This window comes from Pezoporus occidentalis, unplaced genomic scaffold (assembly GCF_034315485.1).
Source record: "Pezoporus occidentalis ecotype Australia unplaced genomic scaffold, CSIRO_AGI_Poc_V1 ctg199, whole genome shotgun sequence".
NCBI classification, from domain to species: domain Eukaryota; kingdom Metazoa; phylum Chordata; class Aves; order Psittaciformes; family Psittacidae; genus Pezoporus; species Pezoporus occidentalis.
In genome coordinates this window covers 306,030-332,734 of record NW_026913844.1, presented here as the reverse complement: position 1 = coordinate 332,734, position 26,705 = coordinate 306,030, and the positions used below count along the sequence as shown (strand labels likewise).

At 47.9% G+C, this 26,705-nt stretch overlaps 1 protein-coding gene across 8 annotated transcripts in view; it reads right to left on the bottom strand.

The window, feature by feature from the left end:
• Nucleotides 1-26,705, bottom strand: part of ARHGAP32 (Rho GTPase activating protein 32) — a 176,211-nt gene that overhangs the window by 30,179 nt on the left and 119,327 nt on the right. For 5 of the 8 annotated variants that reach the window (XM_062617594.1, XM_062617593.1, XM_062617596.1 and 2 more), the window contains 6 exons: nt 25,038-25,130; nt 23,881-24,003; nt 22,934-23,011; nt 17,293-17,374; nt 12,739-12,789; nt 10,040-10,114 (listed from right to left, as the gene is read on the bottom strand). In XM_062617594.1, the coding sequence (XP_062473578.1) occupies nt 10,040-10,114; nt 12,739-12,789; nt 17,293-17,374; nt 22,934-23,011; nt 23,881-24,003; nt 25,038-25,130 (502 nt within the window). The remainder of the gene's footprint in view (nt 1-10,039; nt 10,115-12,738; nt 12,790-17,292; nt 17,375-22,933; nt 23,012-23,880; nt 24,004-25,037; nt 25,131-26,705) is intronic. The other 3 variants (XM_062617598.1, XM_062617599.1, XM_062617597.1) reach the window with 2 other exon arrangements.

Genomic DNA, 26,705 nt, shown 5'->3' with positions numbered 1-26,705 from the left:
TGAGTTCAACTGGCTCCCCACACAGCATCTTCTCAAAACCTCAGTAAATATCCATTGCTTCACACTCGCAGAGACAAGCTCTGTGGACCCACATCTTCCTGAAGAGAAGTTACATGAAGCCAAGAACTGAGTCACATCTCCCAGTTCTCTGTCATGTTCCTTAGCAACAAGACATTTTCCTCCCTTCCTCCTGCCACAGCACATTCTATTTTGGAAGCTTATTTATACAGCCCTAAAATCCCAACCAGAATCTGGAACCATGCACCACCGAGCACCATCCTTCAGTCCTCGAATAGGAGGCTGGGTTTGAAGAAGGACCGACCAACACCACATCCATAATTACACTCCTCTTTGCACTAGACTCCCTCACTGGTCATAAAGGTTTTCAGGAAGAGAATCACAAATAACCTTCATAAATGTGTGCTTACTGATTTACTCGGTAAAGAGAAGTAAAAATGCTCTTTGATGCTGCAGCGCTTACCTCGTGCCAGGCTGACATCAGTTAAAGCTGGCCTTTGTGTTGCAAGTAATCATGAAATAGGTTAAAGGGGATTGATAGAAGTGCCATTAGGTAAAAACCATTCCAATTAACTATGATGGCAAGAAGCAGCACAGATTTCCAGCTATCACCATGCACACGGAGAGCAAAGCAGGAAGCGACGGTGCTGTTCTTACAAAGTCTAGTAGCAAAGAAGCCACGTTCATCCTTGCATCTGCCCAAGCTTCTGGAACCATGCTTTGGGCTGGAGCAATCATCTCCTCAGAAGAGCAGCACTCCCTCATCCCTGCCAACATCAGCCTTTGGCCCAAGCTGGAGAACTGGCTTATTTTGGTTAGCTGGAGACGGACCAGCTTTGGCAACTCACTCGGTGCTTTTTCATGCAGAGCCTCTGTCAGGTTCTGCTTCAGTTGGGTCTAATCAGTCCCCCTCCTCACCTGCTTCTCACCAGCAGCACCGATTCCTTTCAGCACCATTGATTTAACTCAAAGCACCCATCGGTAAGGATGCGCACAAGGAGCATCTACAGCCTGAAGTGAGTGGAGAAAGTTTCATGTCAACGCAGACAAAAAACAGGCACTATTTACAATGGCAAAACTTCTTTCCATGCTCCTCATTGTCAAATTTGCTGAGTGTTTATAAAGGGATAAGAATGATAACCACGAGGTGAGTTAGATATGTCATGTACATACAGCTAGGGAAGTCTGATACCAAGTAATACCATCAGGTAACACAACCTGCCCTCCTAAACAAACAGACCATGGGACATCTCTGCACTAATTCCCTGCAGTGCACCTACCCTGATGGAAGCAGTCTATGGAGAGGAGATGGAAATCAGTCAGCTGAAGGCTAACTGGGAAAGGAAAGAGGTTCCAAAGGGACCTGACAAGTTCACTCTAGTAATCCCATGAACATGTTTGAATCCTATCTGGGACAAAAAAGCAGCGCTGACTGCAGTCCTGGTGATGCAGCAGGGATGGGCTTCAGGTAGGGGACACAAGGAGCTGAGGGGAAGTGAGGAAATTATACTAGATGGGGAAGAAGTTATCAGAGGCCAACACTGGGATAGAGAGTAGAGATGAGGGTGTGCAGCACACAAGGCAGCAGCATCAGCAGCTCAAATGACACGGTGGTCACAGAGCCAGCAGCAGGACTGGGAGACAAGGGAGCAAACTGGGAAATGCAGACCTAGGAGGAAACGGGCAAGACCCTTGGAATGTCTTTCTTTCTCATTCACACTGTGTACTGCAATCGTGTATTAGGTACTCTACAGACACTTGTAAATAAGGAAGAGAGGAGAGAAAACCCAAGAGCCACGTTGCCACCTAACCCATTAGGTGACTGCCACCTCAGCAGCTGCCAGTGATGAACATGCCCCATGTTCTCTGTTGGTGATTACTTTGAGCTGCTGGATAGGATCCTATGATTCTAACTTTACAGGTGTAGTTTCTTACTGCCTGACTCCAACCTTCTTCTCATACAATCCACACCAAACATTCATTGTCCTGTCTACAGTGGCCACGGCTCTAGAGGAGTCCGAAACCTCAAAGCTAACTGCCTTTTTGCCCTGCCTTATTCAAACCCCATGCTGCGTGCAGTATCCTTCCCTGCTCAAAAGCTTTACAACAGCCTGAGTGACGCCACTGAGCCTCACCCACACCATTTCCACTTCTGCTACCATCAGTATAGGAGAGTTTCCAAGAGGTTGACAGTAACCCAAGCCAACCCCGGATGACATCGAGTGCTTTGGACACACACACGCAGCCTGGAGCCTTCACTAGTCACTCAAACACAACGCTTCAGCCCCATCAGCTGAACCAGGATAACCAGAGTGACTGCGGCAGGCCAGTTACTCCAGTTTTGCATGGCAGCACGCTCCAGCTCGGGTGGTGGGAGGAGGCGAGTGATGAGAAGAGATCTGACATGAATCAACAGCCAACACAAGCTGAATAATGAGGAGTTTGGCAGATGGAGCCCGATCCTGGAGCGAGAGGGTGTCTGCTCTTACGCAAGGCTCCGGAAAGCCACTTTACATCCCACCAGGAAGGGAGATGAGCAATCCAGCTGGAATAAGGAGGAGGCTCGGGTCAAAGCACGCTACCTGCCTTCTCTTAAGCCACACGGTGCAGCCATTACCTCAACCCTCGGTATGGGCTCCTCTGAAGTATGTGGCACTCCCAGTAGGACAAGTAGCGCTGCTGCTGCTCCTCTCTCAATCCCTTCACTCCCAGATGATGCTGATCTCCATTTTCAGTAGCCAGAGGGCAGCTGTTTACAGCCCAGACCAGTTACTTGCAAATCACAGTGACCTCCTCTTCCAAGATTGGTATCGTTCTGGTTCTTTGCAGTCACAATCCTGACTTCCTGAGTGATTTATACGTTAGCTATTAACACCTGCACGAGACCATTCTGCCTTTGGAAGCACAACTGCATGCACCTGGAGTGGAAACTATTGAAGACAACAGGCGTGAGCCTCGTCCACACTGCAGTCACCTTAAGCAGCACCAGCAGGAATCAGCAGCTTTAAAGAGGATGAAAACGGCATCTTCCCGTACATCCTCCTTACGCAGCTAAAGAAGGATACAAAAGCTTTATGGGAAAAGAAAATTGGGCCCAATCTGTTTGGGGATTTGAAATCTGCTTTCTCAGACTTAGGAATGCAGATATTACGTTGCTTTGCCTGCTTTATTCTCTTCCTTTATCTCACCAGCAAGGGCTTTGATTCCAAATCAGGCTCTTTTACCATTGCTATGTGGTGCCCAGAACAAAGGAGGTCAGGGAAGAGTGGAAAGGGGAGGCCTCCTGCCTTCTCTGTCATAAAGAATGAGCTCCTGCCTTTCAAACCGTTCAGCCTTTCAAACGGACCGGAGCTTCTAGGAGGTTTTGTGATCCAATGGGAACAGACAAGGCATGGTGACAGGAAGCCCCCTTCTCCCAGACAACAGAAGGAGGAATAGGAACGCCTCGGAATGCATCCTCTGTCCTCCGGGGCGGGGGATAAAGCGATATGCAAAAAGCCATTGCAATCGAGATTCCAGCCGTTCCCATCTGCCAGCTGGGTATAAACGGGAGCAGGGAGCCCTGCTCTCGCAGGGACATGCAAGCTGGAATCCCTTCTCCCTCGGCTGGGAATCCTCACACAACCCATCCCCTGCAGGAGGCTCCCTTTACCGGCTCCGGCTTGCCGCACACCCCGAAGCAAGTCCCATAAACCACTTTACAACTACGGAAGGAGAAAGGCGCAATCGAAAACCGGGGTAAATCAGCATGGGGAGGGGAAGGGGGGAAGTACACGGCGTTTACTCCATCAGCCTTCGGTTGAAGGAGAACCCAATGCCCAGGGGGTCCCAAGGACCAAACCGCCTCTTCCCCCCCCCAACCATGCACCCGCACATTCAATAGGCACGAAGCAACAAGTGGCCGCAGGAGCCCGAGCTCTCACCCGGTTGGAGGGGGGGATGATGGAGATCAGGAGGCCGCGGTCCCTGCACCGAGGGCTGCAGCCGCGGACGGCTCGGCTCGGTTCGGTTCGGTTCGGCTCTGCCCGGCGGTGCGGAGCGGAGCGGGGCGCTGGGCGCTCACCGCCTCTGCGGCTCTGCCAAGCCCCTCCCCGGCCGAGCCGGCTCCACCTCCCGCAGGTGCCTCCCTCCACGCCGGCTCCCGAGCGGGGCCGCTGCTCGGCTTCCTCATGGGGCCGGGAGGGCAAACACTGGGCGCTGGTTCCCCTGAGCATCACCCCCGTGAGCCGCTGCTGCGGGCATGGATCACCCTCTTCCCTCACCCATCAACCAGCAGTCTGCGGCCGCACTGATCGGATCCAACCCCCGTCAGTTGAAAGCTCCAGGAGTTCAGCTGTTAAAACCAAAGGCAAAGGACGCAGCTCGCTGCACGGTGACCTGTTACAGCCCTGCTCCGTCCCCGTCCCCATCCCCATCCCCAGCACACCGTGCTCCGCGGCAGCAAGCAGACCCCGCCAAGCTGGTCACCGGGCTCGGGAAACCCTGCCTGCCTTACCCGCGTGTATTCCATGCTTGAGGACTAAATACAGCTGCTGCTGTGGAGGGTACGACGCCTTTCTTCTGCTGCTCAAAGCAAAGGGGTTATTCTCAGACTTGTTTGTTGTCCCAAATACTGCCCTTCTCCAGCTGCTCATTACACTGGGATTTATTACCGGTAGTGCTGTGCTTGGGCAACGAGCACGCTACCGTATCACTTCTCTCCTTAGCAGCCACGCACGACTCCTAAATGCAACCCCTTCTTCCTGCTACAAACGCCCGTGCCAGGAACGTTCCTCCTCTCAACCCTATGGATAAAAGGTGGTGATCTCCCAACACAAAGAGGGAATGAACAGCACAGATCGACACGCGAAAGACCCAGACAACAAATTCAGAGGTAGAAAAACCTTTGAGCACTGGTTGCATGATGATCAGCAGTGCTTGAGGAGCTACCCTACTATACCTGCTGGACAATGGCACACCTATCCCCACCTGCGCTTTGCTTCCTCTAAACACTTCATGCTTGTTTCCAAAACATCCTTCTTTAGGGAATGAAACCTGAGCAACCAGAGATGGGGCCCTTCCACACCTGGAAATGGCAGCTCTGCCTTTGGCGCAGCACTGCATCCCACTGAGGAGCGTGTGTACATCCCACTCTGCCTGGGGAGTTTGAAGCTATCCTGCAGCACTTAGTTCAGTACTGGGAAGGCAGAGAGCCCAAACCTGTTATTAATATAGCCTGGTTTTGCAAATTCAACCGCTGCAGGAAGCTTCAACCCATTATTAGAAGTGAGGCAGCCGGTATTTTTCAGTGCTGAGCCTTACTCAGCTCGATCTGTCATCGAATCCCAGACGGGTTTGGGTTGGAAAGGACCTTAAGATCATCCACTTCCAAGCCCCTGCCATGGGCAGGGAGGCCTCACACTGGACCATGTCACCCATGGCTCTGTCCAACCTGGCATCCTGCACTCAAATGCTCTCAAAACACACACAAAGACCCCTCCCAAATAAACACCCCCCTCCCTTTAAATAAAGGGGTTTGGGGAAGAAACCAGGATTATAGATGAAAGCAGGCTCAGAGATTGAAGAAACCCCAACAGAACAGCACACCATGCAATAGACCGTCCTGGGACACCATCAAAGTGATTTGATTCGATCCACAGAGCTCACAGAAGCCAGGCTGGACAGAAAGGAATCACCTTGTCACAGGGTACCTGGACAGTCGGGTGGTGACTTGTTCTTACGGTGGACGTAGCCATGGTTTGCCATGGCTGTCCAGGTCTACAAGTGCCAAACAGTGCATTTGCAAAGGCAAAACCAGAGTCAGGACTGAGGTGATGCACAGCCAAGCAGGTAATAGAGGCCTTTTACTTGCCTTCCCTTAAGCAAAAGCAGTTCCCATGAGAACAAGACAAAGAATTAGCAGCAAGCTTCCCACTGCAGTCACAGGATTAAACGCTGAAGAAGAGTGAGCACGGCACTGAGACCAGCTCCTGAATGAAATCCGGCAGATGAAACTTCAGATCACCAAAGCCTGGTGCATTAATCACAGAGCCAGGCTGACTCACGGGCTAGCAAAGCGAGTCCTAGAATCCACAGGAATGCCCTTTGCAGGTATCGAATCCACTACCAGGGAGAGGGGAAGAAAAGGAGGGAGGACAGAGAAGGATGGAGAGGCAGAGAGGGGCAGGGATGCTCTTGCCTTGCTGCTGGAGGAGATCCATTTCTACATGGCCCCAGTAGACACCGTAGCTGTGCCCAATCCAAGACCCTCGGAGAAAGCCAAACACAGGGGTTTGCCAGTGTGGGCTTTTCACAAGGGCAGGTAGGGCCAGGCCTAGAGGAAATGGCTTTCAAGCTGTGGCTGCCCCATCCCTGGCAGTGCTCAAGGCCAGGTTGGACACGGGCTTGGAGCAAGCTGCTCTAGTGGAAGGTGTCCCTGCCCATGGCAGGGGCTGGAGCTGGATGAGCTTTAAGGTCCCTTCCAACCCAACCCAGTTTGGGATTCCATGAGAATGCTTTTAAGCCACAGCCTGGCTCCCACACTGATTTGCAGGATTATTCAGGACGAAAGCAGAGGGAAAACAAACCACCTTTCCCCATGATTTCCAAGCTCTTAGCATAACCATGGAGCTGTGCTCAAGCCAACTATTATTAGAGTTAGGTCCTATTTCGACAGAGCTTGTGTGAAAGGGAAAAAACCCATCTAGTTTAAAAATACCAACCCCTCCAACCTGAATAAGTGAAGAGCAGGCAGAGTGAGAAAGCAGCGCAGAACATGTGAAAAGCAAAGCTGGCCTTCATAGCACATCAGTGCCTCGAACACCCCTGTGCTCAGCCACGCTTTACCACTTTGCTTCCCAACCAGACATCCTATGCTGGTGGACTCTCCCCCAAAACTCTGCAGAGAGGTGAGGCATGAAGGATTCCATAAGGGGAAGATGACTATAGCTCTTTCTTACCTCCACAATTCAGGGAGCTATGTAATTGTTTCTGAACTCATGCATACAGAGCCGTACACCACGCTTTCTTTTCCAAGTATAATTCCTCCAGGAAGCATGGCCAAGATTTGCCATGCAATTACCTGTAAAAACACGTGAAGCCTGAAGCCCATGGGTTCAGCTTCTTCAGAAAGCCTCAGTGGGGAGAGTGACCCTGCACGAGGAAGAAATCTACAGGGAATGCAGAAAGCAATCTGTCTTGTCCTTCCAGTTGTGCTTCCCTGCACTTGAGGAGCCCTCCAAGTGGTTTCTGATGCTGTGGTTACACCAGCAGTGCCTCCCAGTGGAGATGCAGGATGTGCTGATGGAGATGCTTCCCAACCGGCAGAGCTCTGCCACAACCTAAGCTAGCAAAGGGACTCTTCTGGCTGTGCCTACACCGCAACTGGGTCCTTAGGGGGGGTATTTTTGGCTGTACCAGCTCTGGTGTGACCTTTTCCATAACCACAGCTGTGCGAGTGCAAACCTGGCCTGGGTGTTCACCACTTGGTCCTGTACAAAGCAGCCCACAATCGCCTTGTTCAGTTTGCGCTTGTGCAAGGCAATGCTCATGTGCAATAACTACTTTGCACACCTGAGCACTTCCTGAAATGAGGAAACTCCTCTTCATCACTGCAGATGCCCTTTAGGTTTAGTCCAGACTCTCTCCCGGTCTTCCCCAAACTATGGATCTCCTGCCCTGCCAAGCTTCCTCTTCCTCTGACCCTGGACCCATCAGCAATCCCCAAATCCAGGAAACTCCAGACTTTCCCATCCAAGCTTCTTGAAGAAAACATCAACCAATTTACTCTCAAACACCTGATAACCATCCAGACGTGTTTCCATAGCACCTAGGAAGTGTTCCAAAAATACCTCATCCGTTCACACTGCCAATGCTGCGTTGGCTGCAAACACCACCGACAACGCCAGAGTCTGTGGGTAAGAACCACAACCATGGTGCTTAAAAGCCCTGCCAAAATGAAGGCTTGGTTCTCCCTCCTGCTGTCAGTGCAGAAAACATCTGCATTGGTAAAGGATTAAAGGATTAAGAAGGAGACAAAAAATACATTGACTTCCTAATGCTGTGTATCCTTAGGAACTGCTCTGAAATACTTCAAATTCCTGCTTGTCCCTCACTTATACCAAGATTTATTGGCTTTATTTAGGTGGTCAGGAAGAGTATTTCAGATATGCTGCTGAAGGCTGAATCCAAAAGCAAGCTGCACAGAAAAACATGTTCTTATAGTCAGAGGTTGCTCCAAGCCCCTCTGTCCAACCTGGCCTTGAACACTGCAAGGGATGGGGCAGCCAGAGCTTCTCTGGGCACCCTGATTTTGTAGGATCCAGGGCAGCACATACACTGCTGCAGTTGGGATGCTCATCATACCTACCCATGCCTCCGTGCCTGGTGAACACAGTATCTGTCATTTAGAGTTTCAATCACTTATGTGTTCCCAGCACACAGGCTCGAGGGAACTCATACTTCTCCAGCAGAATCACAGATCTGATGGTGTGACTTGCAGAGAGGACCAGATGCATCCTGTATATAGCAGCATTTCCACAGATCAGCCCACGGTCCTTGTCCCTTTCTAGCTCAGCCAAAAAATGGGAAGGAGGGAAAAAAGCAGGGGGAAGAATCACTTTAAAGAAAGGAGGGAGAGCAAAGAGAAAGGAAGACTTCAAGGAAATGAAGAACCAAGAGGAAAACGCTGCTGCTGTTCCGACTGGTACAATTCTGTGCATGAATTTGAGGGCCCCAAAAGACTAAAACCACTGCAATGGAACATGTTAGAGTTGTGTTCAGTCACTGCAATAAATCCCCTTCTACAACCAGGTAATTACTGGAGCAATTCAGGTTAAATAAGCACTTTCTCAGCATTTCTTGCACCGAAAGCAAGAAGCAATGCAACGTAATTATGGAAGATGAAGGCTGGCATTCCTAATGTATCCAAGATGCGATGAAACGTAAACCCAGCATCGTGGACAGCAGGACCCAAGGGAGTGCTGGCTGGCTGGCTGCCTTTCTTGGCATCACTTCAGTACCAGCCAGCCACGAAGCAATCCATTTTACCCACAGAACAGACTGGGGTGATCTCTGTGACAGGTAGCTACCCTGCAAATGCACTGCCACCAAAGGACTGGATGAAGCAGTGGGACACGAGAGGACAACGCATTGCCTGAACACTACGCAAGAAACACTTTGCTTTACTGTAAAGCCCTGATCCAGACTTCTGCAAAACAAAACCGCCACAGTTTGCTGCTCAGCCTCTCTTAAAATTCCACTTACATCTTTTTCCAGAGCACTTTGATCCAGCAAAACTGAAGTCCAAATCGGATTTAACCAAACAATCTGTTGTCAAATAGCCCTCAACAACTGAAGCTCAAATTGGTTAAGTACATGGCATGTACTTAAGACATACCTGAGACATACCTCATTGCTCAGCTCCACTGGAGCACTTTGATTTTCCCTCATGCTAGCTCTGGAAAGCTCTAACGACGTCGTCATGACAAAGCCAACACAACAACACAGTTGTTTTCTGCTATGAAGGTTGTTACATTGCCATCGAACTATAGGAGTTCACCACATTTCTCTCTTATTCAAGCAAGCTCTTTCCTACAGAACGTGGTCAAATGGGGCTTGGCATGCTCTTTGCAGACATCTTTCTGAGACACACATTGAAAGCCTGGGAAGAGAAGAACACTCTGTATTTAGAAATCCAGCAGTTGCAGGGGGGAAGAAGGTAATTTAGGATACACAGACCAAGAGTCACACAGTCCTGATGCTGCTGAGCACTCGCAATACAAGCCCGCTTCTGTGAAGCATACTCTTTAAGGTTTGGATTCATTGACTTGAACGAAATCCCTTGTGGAAAAGCTGCCTGTGAGAAGGTGGATTCTGAGAACCAGCCCTTGGCTCTTCCAGCCAACAGACAGGAACAGGAATAAAATGAATAATAAACTATTTCAACTACATCTAGCTTCTGTAACCAAACCTAGGGTGTTAGTAAATGGTTATTGCTATCACACACAGCGTTAGACTTGGTTAGGACACCAATGGGCTCTACCTGAGCTCGGCTGGGAGTGGTTCAGAGCCTCTGTAACATACGCAGAGCCTGGCTTTACACTATCCATCTCCAAATCTGCACGTAAGTAAGGGTCAGGTGGGAAGAGGGACAAGGGACAGACAGAAGGCAAGAGAAAGGACAAAGTTAAAGTATCCCCTGGAACAGGAGCGTAACAATTCAATTTGCAGAGACAGCAGTTAGAGAGACAGTGCTAGAGAAACCACAGAACCCCAGTCTGGTTTGGCTTGGAAGGGACCTTAAAGCTCATCCAGTTCCATGGGCAGAGACCCCTTCCACTGGAGCAGCTTGCTCCAAGCCCTTGTGTCCAACCTGGCCTTGAACATTGCCAGGGATGGGGCAGCCACAGCTTCTCTGGGCACCCTGTGCCAGCGCCTCAGCACCCTCACAGGGCAGAGCTTCTGCCTAAGAGCTCATCTCAGTCTCCCCTTGGGCAGGTTAAAGCCATTCCCCTTGGCCTGGCCCTACAGGCCCTTGTCCCAAGCCCCTCTCCAGCTTTCTCCCTGCAAGTAACTTCCCCCTAACACAGGTGAACTCTGAGCAGGACCCTGGACCTCCCACACTAAACAAACACATAAAATACCTCCCTAAATCGCTGCTGCAACCATGACCTTTGGTGGACTGAACGTTATAAACAGGAACCACGAGCACAGACCACAGAGAAGGGCTGGGGCATGGCCGGGATGCGGCACACGGCCCCTGCAGCAGGGCTCTGGGCACAGCCCCACTCAAGCTTCTGGTCCCTGGTGCAATTCCGTGACTCACAAAGGGACACGGCTGCCCAAACAAATTAATGTGACATGAAAAGCAAGCAGAAGCACTAATAAGCCTTATAGCTTTGAGCAGGAATGCTACAGCTGCTCCGGGGTTGAAGTCTCCCTTCTCGACTGGCTTAAGGAGGAGGGTGACTGAATGCTAAGCTGTCAAGCTGCTATAAATAACCAGGAATGGGGCTGTTCTTTGTTTTCATGTTAAAAAGGGCAAAAGCCCAACCCTGCCTTTATTATATGAAGATAACTGCTACTGATCCTTAACAGGAATTGCATCACTGATGGGTTCAAGGAGCATGACTACAAAGGAGGGAAAACCCCAAGAAATATCTGTCCTCTCTTCCTGTATCACAGAATACCAGCCTGGTTTGGGTTGGAAAGGACCTTAAAGCTCATCCACTTCCAACCCCTGCCACAGGCAGGGACCCCTTCCACTAGAGCAGCTTGCTCCAAGCCCCTGTGTCCAACCTGGCCTTGAACACTGCCAGGGATGGGGCAGCCACAGCTTCTCTGGGCACCCTGTGCCAGCGCCTCAGCACCCTCACAGGGAAGAGCTTCTGCCTAAGAGCTCATCTCAGTCTCCCCTCTGGCAGGTTAAAGCCATTCCCCTTGGCCTGGCCCTATGGGCCCTTGTCCAAAGCCCCTCTCCAGCTTTCTTGTCATCCCCTGTAGGTATTGGAAGCTACATCTGCAATACAGACCCCATTTCCCCCTTCCTCTCTGAAGTCTTTACCTTTCAGTCTGAAGAGCATTTGATAACGCTGGCACATGCAGAGGAAGGTGCTCCAAAACAAGGTGTTTGCCATCAAATAACATTCTTTTCCAGGAGTGAAGCATCAGGAATAGGAACCATGTTCCTGTTTCCCATGTCAGAAGGCTACCAGCACACTGTCTCTATGCCAACAGGCTGGACGTGCGCATGTGCATGGGGAAAGCACATATATATACATGTGTGTGTGTGTGTGTGTATATATATGTATGTTATATAATTTGGGTTTTAGATCTATCTCTCTCTCCAGTATTTGCATATCCAGTTTTAAGGCTGATGTATGAAATCCCCACAACATCCCAGGGGGAACCGATAAGTGTAAATGAGACCTTTAGTGTCAAAAACCAAGGTACAGCTATGGAAACAGTCACTGCTTTTACTCACACCTGATCATTGCTATGAGGTTAGATGAGCACTAGCAGGACCTAAACAAGACCAGGGCAACATGAAGCAGGATTCTCTGCATCAATAAGCCACGTAACCGCTTCACTTTGGGCACTGGGAGATGCTAAGCTCAAGTAGCATCTTCTGAGCTTAAGAAAAACTAAAGGGGAATCTTTGCTTCTAAGATTTTCAAGTTCTAACAAACTTTAGAATCAGAGAATGATTTGGGTTGGAAAGGACCTGCAGATCGATCATCCAGTTCCAACCCCCTGCTGTGGGCAGGGACACATCACACTAGACCGTGTCACCCATGGCTCTGTCCATCCTGGCCTTGAACACTGCCAGGGATGAAGCATCTACCACTCCTTTGGGCAACCCATTCCAGTGCCTCGCCACCCTCGCAGGCCGTTTACAACAGTGAATTCCTCTCCATCACCCATTTTTATCCCCTCTTTCTTTCAAACTGACATTTGGCTGCCTGGCACTTAATTTCCTTCACTCCTGGTTTTCTTCATTCCAAATGGTTTTATCATCTCCTCCAGAAAGGAGTTAAAATATCTTTGTTTCCCTGCTCTATGTGCAAAGAGCTTTCAAAAAGGCATACAAGACTAAAGGTTTGGTTTGGTTTCCCTAAATACCCTTCAGAGCACCTGGACCTGCAAGTACAGAGGAAAACAGTAGTCTTGAAGGGCTACAAAAGAGAGAGAAAGGGAGAGAAAGAGTGAAAAGAAGGAAAAAGGAAATCAATGACAACGTACAAGGGGGGAAGTAGCTCCAGGACGCTGGACGGGCTCCGTGGGCAGGGGAGACTGGGAAGGAGTAAGCGAAAAAAAGAGAGAAAGAAACAAAAGAGTTGGTTAAAACACGCACCCGTTGAAATGGGCTCATTTCACACAACGCTCAGCCCCAGTCCTCCACGGTGGTTGGTGCTTTATTCCCTAAACGCCTTGGAAATCCCATAGGATCCAACAACTCCCCCAGCTAGTGTGTCCCAGCTCAAAAAGTCCCCCCAGAGATGTTGCATGGCAGAACCTTTAGCACAAGGCCCATCCCTGCTGAGCAAGGGAGGGGAGCAGGGGATTCCTCTGTGTTACTTCCACCCTGTGCTTAGCATGTGTTCATGGTTAAACCCGTGTTTAAGTACCTTGTGGGGTCAGGAACAGGGCTGGAAGATGTGACACTTCTTTGTCCAAATGGACAATGCCAAGCACTTCCACGAGAAGACAACACCCGGATTTGTAAATGTGTATTTTGGTGCCTTACACATTCAGCTTTCCTCTATTTTAATATCTGTGTTACCTCTAATATGCTTTATCTTGCTGTGCATTCCATGCAAAAAGAGACTAATGGCACAGACCTATTGACTAAGGGTGTTCTTCCTGACAGTCACTACTTGCAGAGGAGGCAGAGACTTAGCTCTGCCTCAGCCCCAAGGGTGAGCTTTGGTTTTAATGGAAGAGAGAACACACAAAGCCCAGGAGATAACCTGAAGGATTGGTCCTGAGCTCTGTCAATACTGAAAGCACATGTCCTGTCTTCCACAGCGAGAGCTGTATTTAGGGACCTTGAGCATCTTTATTCCCTGTCTACTCTCACACTGGAAATGGAGACCTGACTTGGCTCAGTAAGAACCTCAGTTCATTTAGCTTTAATGAGACAGTTGCATGTTGAACACCAAAGGACTAGTTCATTGCTATAAGATTAAGGAGAACGGTACTAATTACATATATCTCTTTATAAAACCACTGATTAAAACATTATGCACTCATCAGTGTCAATGACTGTTCAACCCAGGCCATTGGAGAACCTACCTTGTATCTGTACTTTATTCTTCATGCCTTTTATTCTTATGTAAAAGAAAACCTACAACCTTTTATGCCCAGGGATTAGCAACTGGCCTGTTTCAACCCAGGCATGACCTTGTAAGGGTCTGTCATGGTTGCAATAGCACTAATACACTAGCTCTAATACTGTACAAGCTCTAATACTGTACAAGCACTAATACTGTAGCTCAGTTTGCATTCTCTGCACCAGAGCCTTCAGGAAGTCCGAACAGAGTCTGCTGCCTGGTCCAGACCCAGGTTTCAATCCTGAAGGTCAATGTGTGTGTTGACATGGATTAACTTGGAATACTAACAAGTACCCTTTAATATGTCCTTAGTTGCTTATCATAAGAGCACATTTACCTGTTCAATCCAAACATAACGAATGGATGAGACAGGAATTTGGCCAGAGCTGCTGGGGTTATTCATTCTTTTGTCCTAAGCAAGACTGAGAAGCTATGGATACCCAGGATTATGAGGACGAACGGACCGAGACGTAGCTGAGACATGCTGCCTGGGACTGCGGGCTATGCCAAGATGATGAGTGGGGACAAGATGAGCACACACACGGACACATCGTTCCCGGAAAAGACCAACCAGAGACGGACAGAAGGGAATGAGCAGAGTGAACACAGCCACATGCTACAGACTGAGAAGGAAAAAAACAGGAGCTTCTTCTATTACTAAGGAATATTGAAGAGATCCACTTCTCACCGAAATCTGAAATTCAAATGCAACCTTTATCCTGGATCTCTTCAAAACCCATTAGAAACACGAGCTGCTTCCATCTATTCTAGTCCTGGAATTCACAGTAAATGGGATTAGCTCTGAACTATCAGCTACCAATTCAAGATCATAATTTAGGCTATCATTAGAGTCCACAGGCAAAGAAAATACTGCTTCTAAGAAGCAGAGTTGGCACTCCAACCCAGCCTTCCCCTCCCATTCCCTGCGTTTCATTTCCATTTGCACTTCAGTCATTATTTGTCCTGTTACAGACCACTGCAGTAGTTTACGGTTCTATTAAAATGCCGTCCCCATCGCTTCTGCAAATCAAACCCTCTCATTATAAATCATAATAAAAACACAGGGCAGGAAGTTCTTTGCTTTCCATCTGCTTTTCATTAGATTCCTCAACCCAGCCAAGCCTATGGACAACTAAACAGCACAAGGAGTTCTATGTTTGTAAATTCCTTCATGGCAAAGAGCTTTCTGCTGCAGATACAAAATGTCCTGCACATCTGGATGGAAGAAAATACAGCTTGCGTGTCGTAAGTACCTCTTATCAAGCCCCAATCACATTAATTCTAGATGAAATACTCTGCTAACGACGAGTAAGGACAAAACTTCCAAGTGGTTCCTTTTAGAGAAGTCTCTTATTCCTTGGGAAAAGCCAATCTGCTGTTTCAAATATAGTTAAAGAGAGAAAAAACAGAGATGTGGACATTTAAGTGTGTGAGAACTACCTTATATGTTTAAGCCATCGACTAGAATATACTAAATCATGGAATATGGGTGAGAAAAACACAAGCTCTTCCGTGCTATCCCAGCAATGCAATTCCTAGCGAGCTCTGGAAAGATCCCACTTCCCAGCAGTGCTATTTAAGCTGCTCCAGATGCTCCAGCAGTTTCTATCTGACCCATGCCAAACTCCGTAGCACCCAAGGAAGACTCTTCTAAGACTTCTGCCTCCACCCTAGAAGCACTGTTACTTCCCAAGGTGGGAAGCATAATGCTACAAAGGAATGGTATCATCAACTCTGTGTGCAAAGGAAGAGCAGAGCAGGCCTGCAGAACCAGTGGCGACGTTCCTTCCAGCAATCCTTACATCTGAAAGCTCATTTGTGGTCCTCTAGAGTGGACTTTTGCCTTGACTTGCATGCCCACAATAACTACCAGGGGAGGTCAGCAGGGACAGCCTCATGACTTGGTGATATCTTTCAACTTATTCCTTTTAATAGGAGCTGGGCTTTTGGTATCAACTCGTAACAGCCATTTCCCCAGGGCTGAAAGAGGAAATCCACCACCACGTGTGTTGCTGAAGCCAAACAGGATCTGTTAACCCGTGCTGCTTCATTATCTCTCATTAAAGCAGAGCAAGAAACTACTCACTAGGAGCTCATGACACTTCACTGCCTGAGCCATACTTTATAACAAACACTTTGCTTGTGGTTCTATTGATCAGCCTGGCCTGTATTTAGATCTGAAGCTGCCCTCGTCCCCGTGCTTTAGCGGAGCGAGCACAGAGAACTGGCTGATCGCAGTCCTGAGAGATCAACTTCAAACAACAAAAGGCAGATAACTGGATTTATGGAATGACCACCTGCTGCAGCGCTTTGGAGTGCTTTGAATTCTCCATGACACTGATTCCAACAAATCCATTTGCATGTTCCCAGCAATAACAAAGGCTTGCAATACCAAAGGCTGAGGACACGATTTCCCTAAGCTGTCAGCTCTTTGAAGCATGTAGATTCATGCAGTGCACTGATGGCTTTTTAGCACTGAACCACAAGTTCCGAGCTGTAACACAAGAGCTGATAAAACACGTTTCCCTTAGGAAAAACCAAACTTCGGAATCACATCCATTTGTTTCCAAATATCAAGTCAGCAATCTGAGAAGATAAGGAACATCATTCAAATAGATGCAAAGAACCCCAGTCAACCAGCTTCCAGCCCAACTTGCCAGCTGCGTAACAGCTGAAGAAAGATCAGCAATTTCAAACTGCTTCTGTTGATACAAAGATATATAGATCTATCTTCATCTATATGATGATATAGATTTTCTTATTCTAACTTAGAACAAAAGCTCCACCACCAGCATGCTCTGCAGAGATGGCAATTACGCCAGCACATCTACCTGCAATTACTTCCAGTGTGTACTGGGGTGACAACAGAAAAGACCCAAGGTCTCATTTTCTATTTCTTTTCCCTTTCCTCAGCACTGCTGGGTAGTAATCTGCCTGGTACAGAAGGCAGTAGGAAGTAGATGGAGTCATATCCCTGGAGCAGAAGCAATCAGGCTTCCAAGTTCTGTTAAATCCGACCCTCTCCATCAATCCTCAAACAGAAGGAAGCTTTCAGCACCTAATTAATCCATTCCATCCATGTCAGCAGAAGCATTTTTGGGTCACCTGTCTGCTGTATGAAAATAACCTAACAGACAACACCTCCTGGGTACCAGGAAGCAGGATGCCGCATGGAATCGCTACTTACAGATTGCTGAGTGTACTGATGTCCTTACAAGCTTAAAATCTTTCAAACCATGCAGGAGAAGGAGCTTACAAAACACTGCGGATGAAAGACATTCCCCTGTGGGAGCTACTCAGAGAGAGGGAACGTGGGGATGATTGACACATAGAAAGGATAACACGGTACGCACAAAGAACGATCGACACACGGACTGTAACGTGGTGTGTAGGTACAAAGGCGATGTGAAACACAGAACACCAAAAAGATCAGTTCACTCCTCATGAACCTGAACACACATACCTGGTTTTGGCACAGAGTTGGTCACGGACTGAGGAACTTTGTCGTTAATGAGCTCAACACACTCGCTAGGGAAAAATCCAACCTGTGGGAGAAACACAAAGAGAGGCACAACACTCAGTAGGGTGGGTTTCATACCTGACCTGTTAAACCAGCACCCATGAAACACTTGCCTTCATCTCTGATGCTCCGAACCATGCCCCACCATAAAATGAGCAGCCTGAGGGAAGTGATGCAGCTAAAATCCTACAAACCAAAGACTTAGTGCTCTAAACCACTGTTGTGAGTCTGTTTTCTAGGTCTAGTTCATAGGACAGATACTCCATTGCAACAGAGAGGGGACAGGATAAATGTGCTACACATCCCTAAGTGGAGCTCAAGACAGACAGAAAGACTTCTGCTGGGTTTCCTGCACTGCACGTATGTCCCATGAAATTTAAGGGAGAGCTCTTAGCAGCTCAATCGTGTGTGCTCAAATCACACCAACACCTCGCTGTTTTCACTGCTAAGATACCATATTCACAAGCACTTGAGCATTTTATTCCCTTAGGAAACTGAAATCCAGCATGGTTCAATGTATTTGCCTGTCTGTGTAGGTCCATTACAGAACAAAAGGCATATTCTCATGCATTAAGTTAGGAGACGACACACTGAACACACACAGCTCTCTACCATGTCCTTGCCTGACTCATGTGCTTGGTCTGATGAGCTAATGGGGTGATTCGTGATACTACTGAAGCATCCCAAATAAGTGTGTTTCATAGAATCATAGATCAGTTTGGGTTGGAAAGGACCTTAAGATCATCCAGTTCCAACCCCCTGCCATGGGCAGGGATGCCTCACATCAGCCCATGTCGCCCAAGGCCCTCTCTGACCTAGCCTTGAACGCTGCCAGGGATATGGAGCATTTCCCACTTGTGTTTAAGAGATGTGGTTTTGGTTCTATTGAATTCAATTCAGTCTTGGAACTGAGAAGAGATGTAATAAAATACACACTGAGTTCTACTTTTGTAAGTAAGAACCCAGAGATTTGACTAAAGGTACGTGGTTTTAAAGTGTGATGTAGCAAAACCACCTCTAACAAGAGCCAGAATTCCGGGTGAGCATCTGAACATGGACAAGCCAGTGCAACCCTCGTGCCTCAGTTTCCCTGTCACCAAAGGACAGGGGAGAAAAGTGCCACGTATCCATTGCTGAGCACTGACCTGAGGAACAGCTGATGAACATACCACAGGAGCTTCTTAACCATACCCACTCCTTCCAGATGTTCATTTGCAGTTTTCCCTGCATCCCTAACTCAGAAATGCCAGGGCGACTGTCAAAACCAGTGTAAAGACTGGAGTGTGGCAAGGATCTTAATGCTCTGATGAAATAGGATGTGCCAGCAGGAATTCACATGCCACTCAATAGTCTCCATATGTGGGAGAAATGATTTCATAGAATCATAGAATCCCAGACTGGTTTGGGTTGGAAAGGACTTTAAAGCTCATCCTGTTCCAACCCCTGCCACGGGCAGGGACCCCTTCCACTAGAGCAGCTTGCTCCAAGCCCCTGTGTCCAACCTGGCCTTGAACACTGCCAGGGATGGGGCAGCCACAGCTTCTCTAGTCTATGGTTTTTACCTACCTTACTTGGGCATCTCCTGCACAAGAGATGAAGGAGGCAATATTTATGCTAGGAAAAATATACATATCCAGTGGGAGTCTGAGCCCATCACACAAATGATACATTTGGGAGACTGTGAAAAACGGTGGATCTAAATCCAGCTCCGAATCCCATCCTGTAATCAAAAGCTCATTTGCCTTTGATTGGCAACCTAATGTTTTCCCTGTTAGCAATATAAAATGCTAAACATGAATTCAGGAAGGAAAGAAGACCCTTTTATGTCATTACTTCTGCGTATCTCAGAACCATGCCCAAATAAAACACTGCGCTGTTCTCAGGGTGTCATTTCTGCCATGTTCCCAACGACTGGATTTTTTAGGGAAGGAGGATTTTCCCTCATGCTGCTGTTGACAAGCAATCCGATGTTAATTCCCTGGTGACAGTTCTCATGGCTTACATCTTCTGACTTATTTATTCCAACTCTTCTTTCAAGATCGTTTTCGGTCAATGAAACGATTGAAACGATGAAATGAAGTGATCCCAAGAGATCATCTTCAGGGTCACAACCTGTTACTTGGGCCTCACTCCCACCCATCGAAAAGATGCTGCTTTTCCTCCCCTGCAAAGCTTTCCCTGGTTTTGTATGAATAAAGGAGTTTAGGCCAGGAGTTGATCTCAACAGATGGAGTAAAGACACTGGATTAAGAGATTTGGCAACATCCGAAAATGAACAGCAACGTATTTAGATCAATACAAAGTCATCTAAAGGTTAAAAAATCACCACACACCTTAACCAAAGGAGGAAAGCACAACCTACTGCTTCACTGCTGACCAATCCAGGGCAGAACATGTCCCTTCTTGGGAAATCCATTCAGTCTTAAAGCCCGTGTTGAGGTTCAGCATGGACCACGGGTGTGAAAGCAAGGGCCACAACCAGTTCAAGCCCATGTGTTACCAAAGAGCCCAATCCACTTCTGGTTACCACAGTGCTTTGTGTCACCTCCAGCAGCAGTGCAACTAAAAGACAGAATCATCCAGCACATCCAAAGGCACTTGTGCATCAAAAAATGGGCCTCTCCCTCGTGATTCAGCTGCCTGAAACTGTGATTGAAAAGACAAAGCATAAAGAAAAAGGAGAACAAAGAGGGCTGGAAGGCTCTTAGTGTGGAGGTGGCTGCAATTTAGGTAACAATCTGACAAGGGAAGCAGTGACTCACTATGGGCATTTGAAAAGAGAAAGGCTTGAGGAGAAATGTCTTCAAAATCACTTTACTTGAAGCAGAGTAAATGACAAGAAGCCCAGGGAGCTGTTCTGCTCTGCATTGGCTTTAGTGCCTTGCAAGGCAGTCATTAGATCAGGTAGTGGGAGAAAAGGACCTGCAGCTCTAACAGGGAATTGGAGGATAACAGGAATGGTGATTCATCCCTGCAGGATAGCTCTGCCTGGCACAGAATAAATTGACTTCCACGCGGAATCAAAGCTCCAGCTCACATTGAACACACTTGTAACCTATGGGATCTGCTTTTCTGATGGTATCGGTAGAGCTGCCTCTTGTTCATCTGCCCACAGCAGAGAAAGCCTTTATTCACTGCAGTAGCCAGGGGGACGTGCAGAAATGAACACACTTCTGGCCAGACGTAAGCAAGTCACAGCTGCTTTAAATGCACACAACCAAATACGCTCCCTTCAGCCCCAAAGTCATGGTTTTCCCCATGGAGCAAAGCCTTGCTCACCTCGAGCAAGGTATGATTTACAGTGCAAGCTGTGGCCATTGCATAAAACCTTGCTCCTCTCTGAGCCCAGAGCAGAAACCTGAGAAGCAACACGGATAAACAGGCCATGCATCTGGTCTTTGGGCCTCATCCTCTTCTCTGCCCTCAGAATGACAACTCTCCGGGGCAAGCCAGTGCTGGTTGATTTATGTTATCCATTACAATGAGTGGATCAGCTCATTGCTATCACCTTATCACCTGTTCCTACACGGGAACACAATTGTTTGCCTAGAACAAATGCTTCCAAGGCTGCACAGCTTCATCAGAACCCGTAACTATAACAACATTCTTCACCTATACACTCATCAAGACCAGTTTGGTACCTAACAGTAACACACCTCTAAGTCTGCTGTACCAGCACCAGAGATCATCTCCTTTCTCTGAATTCTCTTCTCCCTGCAGCAGTTAGCATGGCCAAAAATCCCCTGTTGTATCAGGAAAGCGTACTTCTCCTGCACACTCACAGCTTACGGGCCTCAAACTTACACTAAAACCCCCTCTCCCTCTTTGTACCCCACCGGAATTGGCATCTCTTGGTAGCTGATTTCATGGAAATGAAAAGCTCTGCCAAGTCCTGTTCGAAGAAATGACAAAACCTATCAACTCCTAGGAGAAATGCACCTCTCTGCAAATCAGAGCCACGGCGTGTGAAGAACTCTGTTGATGTAGTAATGATGTAGTTTGCATAGCTGATGAAATCACTGCCTGTCAGCCCAGATACAGCTGCTGGAAAGCACCTCTGCTCCAAGCAGCTTTACTTGGCAGTCAGGGGGAGCAGAAAGCACCCAGATGGTTTGTTACCTGCCTCAGCTCACAGGCAGGAACTTCCCAAAGCACCCAATGCAAGCACAGCCTCAGAGCTACTGACACATGTACTACAGCTGCTGTGTTCCCAGTGGTGTGGTTCAGTGGCCATGATCGGACTCACATTGTGAAAGACTTGCTTATAATGTAATTCAGGAGATTATTCCACCCCTAGTTCTCTGTGAAGCCAGAATATGGAGTTCTACCTCTGCAGCTGCTTGGATCTGTTGTGTCGGTAGGCTGACTGTGCACGGATACAGACAAACCCCTCTTCATATGGTTTGCTGATCAACATATCTTTATGCTGGGAAAGCACTCTAGGATTGCTCTGATCTGAGAGGCAGAAGGCAGTGAGGTTGCACAAGAGCTCCCTTGCTTCTTGTGTCTTTAATCACCAGTGGTCCTGGTTGTATCAAGTCATGATTTCAGCCAGCCTGATGGCAAGCAGGCAGCTTGCACTGAAGAATGGAGGCCATGGAGATGCTGCGAGGGCTGGAGCAGCTCTGCTCTGGAGCCAGGCTGAGAGAGCTGGGCTGGGGCAGCCTGGAGAAGAGAAGGCTCCTGAAGGGGAGACCTTAGAGCAGCTCCAGTGCCTGAAGGGGCTGCAGGAAACCTGGAGAGGGGCTTGGGACAAGGGATGTAGGGACAGGACAAGGGGAATGGCTTTAACCTGCCACAGGGGAGACTGAGATGAGCTCTGAGGCAGAAGCTCTTCCCTGGGAGGGTGCTGAGGCGCTGGCACAGGGTGCCCAGAGAAGCTGTGGCTGCCCCATCCCTGGCAGTGTTCAAGGCCAGGTTGGACCCAGGGGCTTGGAGCAAGCTGCTCCAGTGGAAGGTTTTGTTTTGTAAATAGAGATTTCTCTCTTTTAATGTCCTGATGAGAAAACCCAGGCTGGGAATAAAACTCTTTGGGCAGAGCGGTGCCACTTCGACACAAAAGGTTTGGTACCTAATTCCCAGGAACATTTAGGATCTCTTGAAAGTGGAGTTTAATTCTCTCTGCTGTAACACTTATAGAGACCAGTGATGCTAAGACTACACCATAAAAGCAGACATGAAAGCACAGGGTAGCTGGGTGGCTTGTCCAAGTCAGAGGCAGTGTCTCACCAACTGGCTGTCTCTGAACCCTCCATGTTCTGCCTGATCTAGTTTTAGAGAGTGGAAGGAACGGGATGATTTGAATAACATTGATTACAGAGATGATAACAGTGATAACAGGGATGATTTGAGTGTCAGCTGCCATGGAGGGGGTGCAGTATCACCTTCCACTACCATCAACTGTCCAAAGGGTCACGGCTATCCCTAACTCAAACAGGCAGGAAGTCCACGGAGAAAGCAGTCCTCTTACACCAACACAGGGGCACTGCTCACATCCTGTGCAGGCACAGCAGTCCCATAAACACACTGCTGAGTTTCCTGCCTTTCATCAAGTTGCACTATCGCGTCTGATGCTTGTGTCTACCTGAAATCCGTGTTTGCCTCTCCACCATGTGGTCAGCTCCTTTGGTGGCATATCAATAACAGACACGATGTCTCCCACCTGAAAAACAATGGCAACATCGATCACAGCCTGCAGTTCACAGCACAGTTCAAATAACTGCATTTTTCAACACTGCAAGGAACCTGTTCAACTCGTGAGCAACTGCAGAAATGCCAACCTTGAGGCATATTCCTTTGTGAAATCCAAATGTGAGGCAGAAGAGTTACTGCACTGGTAGCATCAGACCAGCACTATTCTCTCTCCTTCCTGTGCTGCATGCCAACAATGTGACCACACGAATGCTCCATTGATAGTACCACTGCACATGAACGATGAGAGCATAAAATGCTGCTCTCTGGGTAGAACAGACAAAAGGTGGACACCCAAAGCCTTCCAGGGTCTGATCTCCCAGATCTTTGCTCCAACAGCAGCTCCTACTCTGCATCAAGCAAGATCTTCAGAGCAGCTTTAGAGGATCACATTGTTCAAGCATCAAATCCTTTGACAGTCTGGTTCTTCACTTTCCAGGGGAGCAGAAGCTTCTACAAACGGGGTTAGACATGGCCTTGCCAATAGGAGCACAGGAATGACCTTGGCATGTGTCCTCACACATGTATGGGGACAGAGACAACGTACTTCTAATACCCTGTGCAGTAGGAGCTGCTGCTCAGAGCCCAAGCTGGAGCGCTTGGCAGCATCCATGTAATCAGGAGATACTAATGCCAAGTAAAGCTGTATTTTACAGATGACTGAACTCCTCCCTGTATCTGACCCATTGCAAATCGAGTATTTAACTGCATCTTCTAAGCTTCACCTCACAAAACATTCTGGAAGCGTCTGCATGTATTCCTGATGTGCACACACACCACAGACACTCATGTTACACTCTGCTATATATGACAATGAGGAATAGAAGTTCTGTTATTTACCTCAAAGGACAGCTCATCTGCTGCTTGAGCAATATATCTCTTAATAACATGGGCAGCAGCAATAGCAGGAACATTAATGGATGATTCCTCGTGGACTAGCAGGTGATTCCCCTTGTTATCAATCTGAAATGAAGAGCACAGGAGACTGTGAGGCAGCTGGGGACAAGCGAGGAGGCATTTTAGTGATGCTCATCTACATGGCAGGGGCTTCAAGCTGACTCCCAGCAACAGCACAGCTTGGGGGCCCCCTGAGGAGAGCAGCACACACAGAGCAGGGCACAGCACACACAGCCAGGGCGAGGGAGAGCAGCCCAGGAAGAGTATTTCAGGGCGAGGAGGATATCAGCAGGGAAAATTGCAGGAAAATGCACTCAAAGTCCTTATTACAACCATTTAAACCTGAATTGCAACAGCCTAATAATAGGTGTTTCTATTTCTGGTGTGCAGCAATACCTTCAGGCAATGCAAAGACACACGTATCTCCACAAGCCTAATCAGCAACAGCACTGCTGACACAGACAAGGGGGGCTTCATCTCTTAGCCCCAGTCTTTCCTGCACTCCTGGCCCAATGAGGTCTGTTGTTTGAGGTGGCAGAAGAGCATTAACAGAGAAACAAAAGCTACAACTCACAATATGCAAACAGCACCAGTTTAGCCAGCAGTAAATGGGAGCTGACTTGACTGCTTCTGTAGCCATCACCAGGGAAATTAAAATCAAGAGGGCAGGCAAACCCCATAACTGAGCCAGCCCCAATAGCTTTGCCACACTTGCACTATTGCCTTGCCAAAAAGGAGGGTAAGAACGTGTGTGCTTCCTGCAACCTATTCCTCAGGGACTTTTCCAGGCTGCCCAAGTCGCTGCTTCCCTGGAATTGCCACCTCCTTTTATTTGTGTGAGCAGAATGGTATGTCCTTGGGTGACAAAATCCAAGAGAGGGGAGGGAAAAGCTCCTGTATTAACACTGGATCTGATTCTATTTGTTCTATATTCTGTGGCCACTTACATGCTGGTAACCAGAGAGTAAAGCTTTTAGGATAGCGTTTCAGTGACACCAATAGGTCTGGAAGGATTATACCTCTTTCTGGAAAGGCCAAAGAGCACATTTGTGGCTTGCTAAGGTCAGGAAGCAAAGAACAACCTAAGCTTCATCCCATACCTCCATCCATGTGAGAGCAGGCCCACAGTTTATCTTGTTGCCTGCGATGGCAGAGAGACGTGACAGGTAAGCCATCAGCATCTGGGTGACAAGCTGGGATGGAAAGAAAGAGAGACAGAGTTTTTCTGTTAATGCACCAGTTTGGAGAGACTTCTTCAGACTTAAGAGACCATAAATTATCCATTGTAATAAAAGAGATATATTCCCTTTTGCAAGGAAGGAGGACAGCACACTACAATGATTACACACCAGAAAAACGGGGTAAAGCAGCAGCTCCCTGTGAAAGTAATAGTTATTTCCCTAAGAGATGCAGATTTCATTAATCTCCCTTGTCAAGACACCTGAAACCTAAAGCCGTCTTCTCATCATGAATTTCATACCAAACAAATCATATATTATAGACATCAAACACAACTTGGAACCATTTAGCGCAGCAAACCCCACTATGTCCACCCACTTGCAAACCCTTAGAAACGTGGCAACTCAGCCTGACCCCTTGGTGAAAGAGGGAATATCTCAAACAGTAGAAGAGAGGGTTTAAAATACACTTGGGCAATGTCCTTTCTGTAACAGTAAACTTGCTTTTATTAAAGAGAAGCTGGGGAGGACTTCCCAAAGCTTCCCAGTGTTATAAAGCACTTCTACCAAGCAGCTCAGAGTTGGTAGGGGTGTTTAAATCACTGCTTTCTTCAAACATCTGTTCAAACGTGGTCCGTTCAGAGTGAAAAACAGAGTGCAAGATGCCCCCCAGCTGCAGAATTCCATTCCAGAGCAGCAGAGCTGCTCAGTACCGTTACCTCTTCTGTGCTTAGAGAGAAATTTTCAGGCTCACGCTAGAAAGCGCGTATTAAATCAGTTGTACAAATAAAGATGTAAGAGATAGGAATGCCTAAAATAGAACTTAAAACAATAAACCCAGGAATTCATTCCCCTGAACAGTGCTGCTTCTGTTGAATTTGAAAGATTAGAAACCAAATTCTCCACAGGAACAGCCTGCGTTAAGCCAAAGCAACTAATAAATCAGCTGTCCTGATGAGCAATGGGACCACGTTACCAACTTCCCATATGCAGTGGCCCTGCAGACTCTAGTGGGTACTGATTTCAGCCACTGCCTGTTGCTCAAAAGCAACCAACCCTCAGCAGCTCCGTGCTGAAAGAGCACACGTTCTGATTTACACGTCCTGGATGGATTCTTCTTTGAATGGCTTCAATTTCCCCACTTCCCTTTTCTGCCATGCACCTTGTGGGCAGGCAACATCAGCCTTCCCGCACAGCATGTCAGGATTGTCCCATACTTGTGTTTGATGGCAGGGGGCAAACACACAAGCACAGGTCCCTGAGCTAAGTGACCTGTGAAATGAAGCAAGGGGCACTGTCCATCACTGGGTAACAGCCTCCTCCTGCAGACAGACAGGCAGAATGGTTTTGTCCTGCTCCACTGGCTCAAGTAACCTCTGGGGCCATGCATTACATTGCCTCCCTCTCCACATCTTCTGACGTGATGCAGTCAAGATGCACCTGTGACTTCCCAGAAGATTGTTATGGACATGAGTGAATCTCTGAGTTATCAACAGGCTTACGAAGCCAAAGGAATTCCAGCTCACAATGAAAATGCCTCTTATTCATTTAGGGAAAACCCCCACTTTTTAAGCTTTTAAAAGAACATTT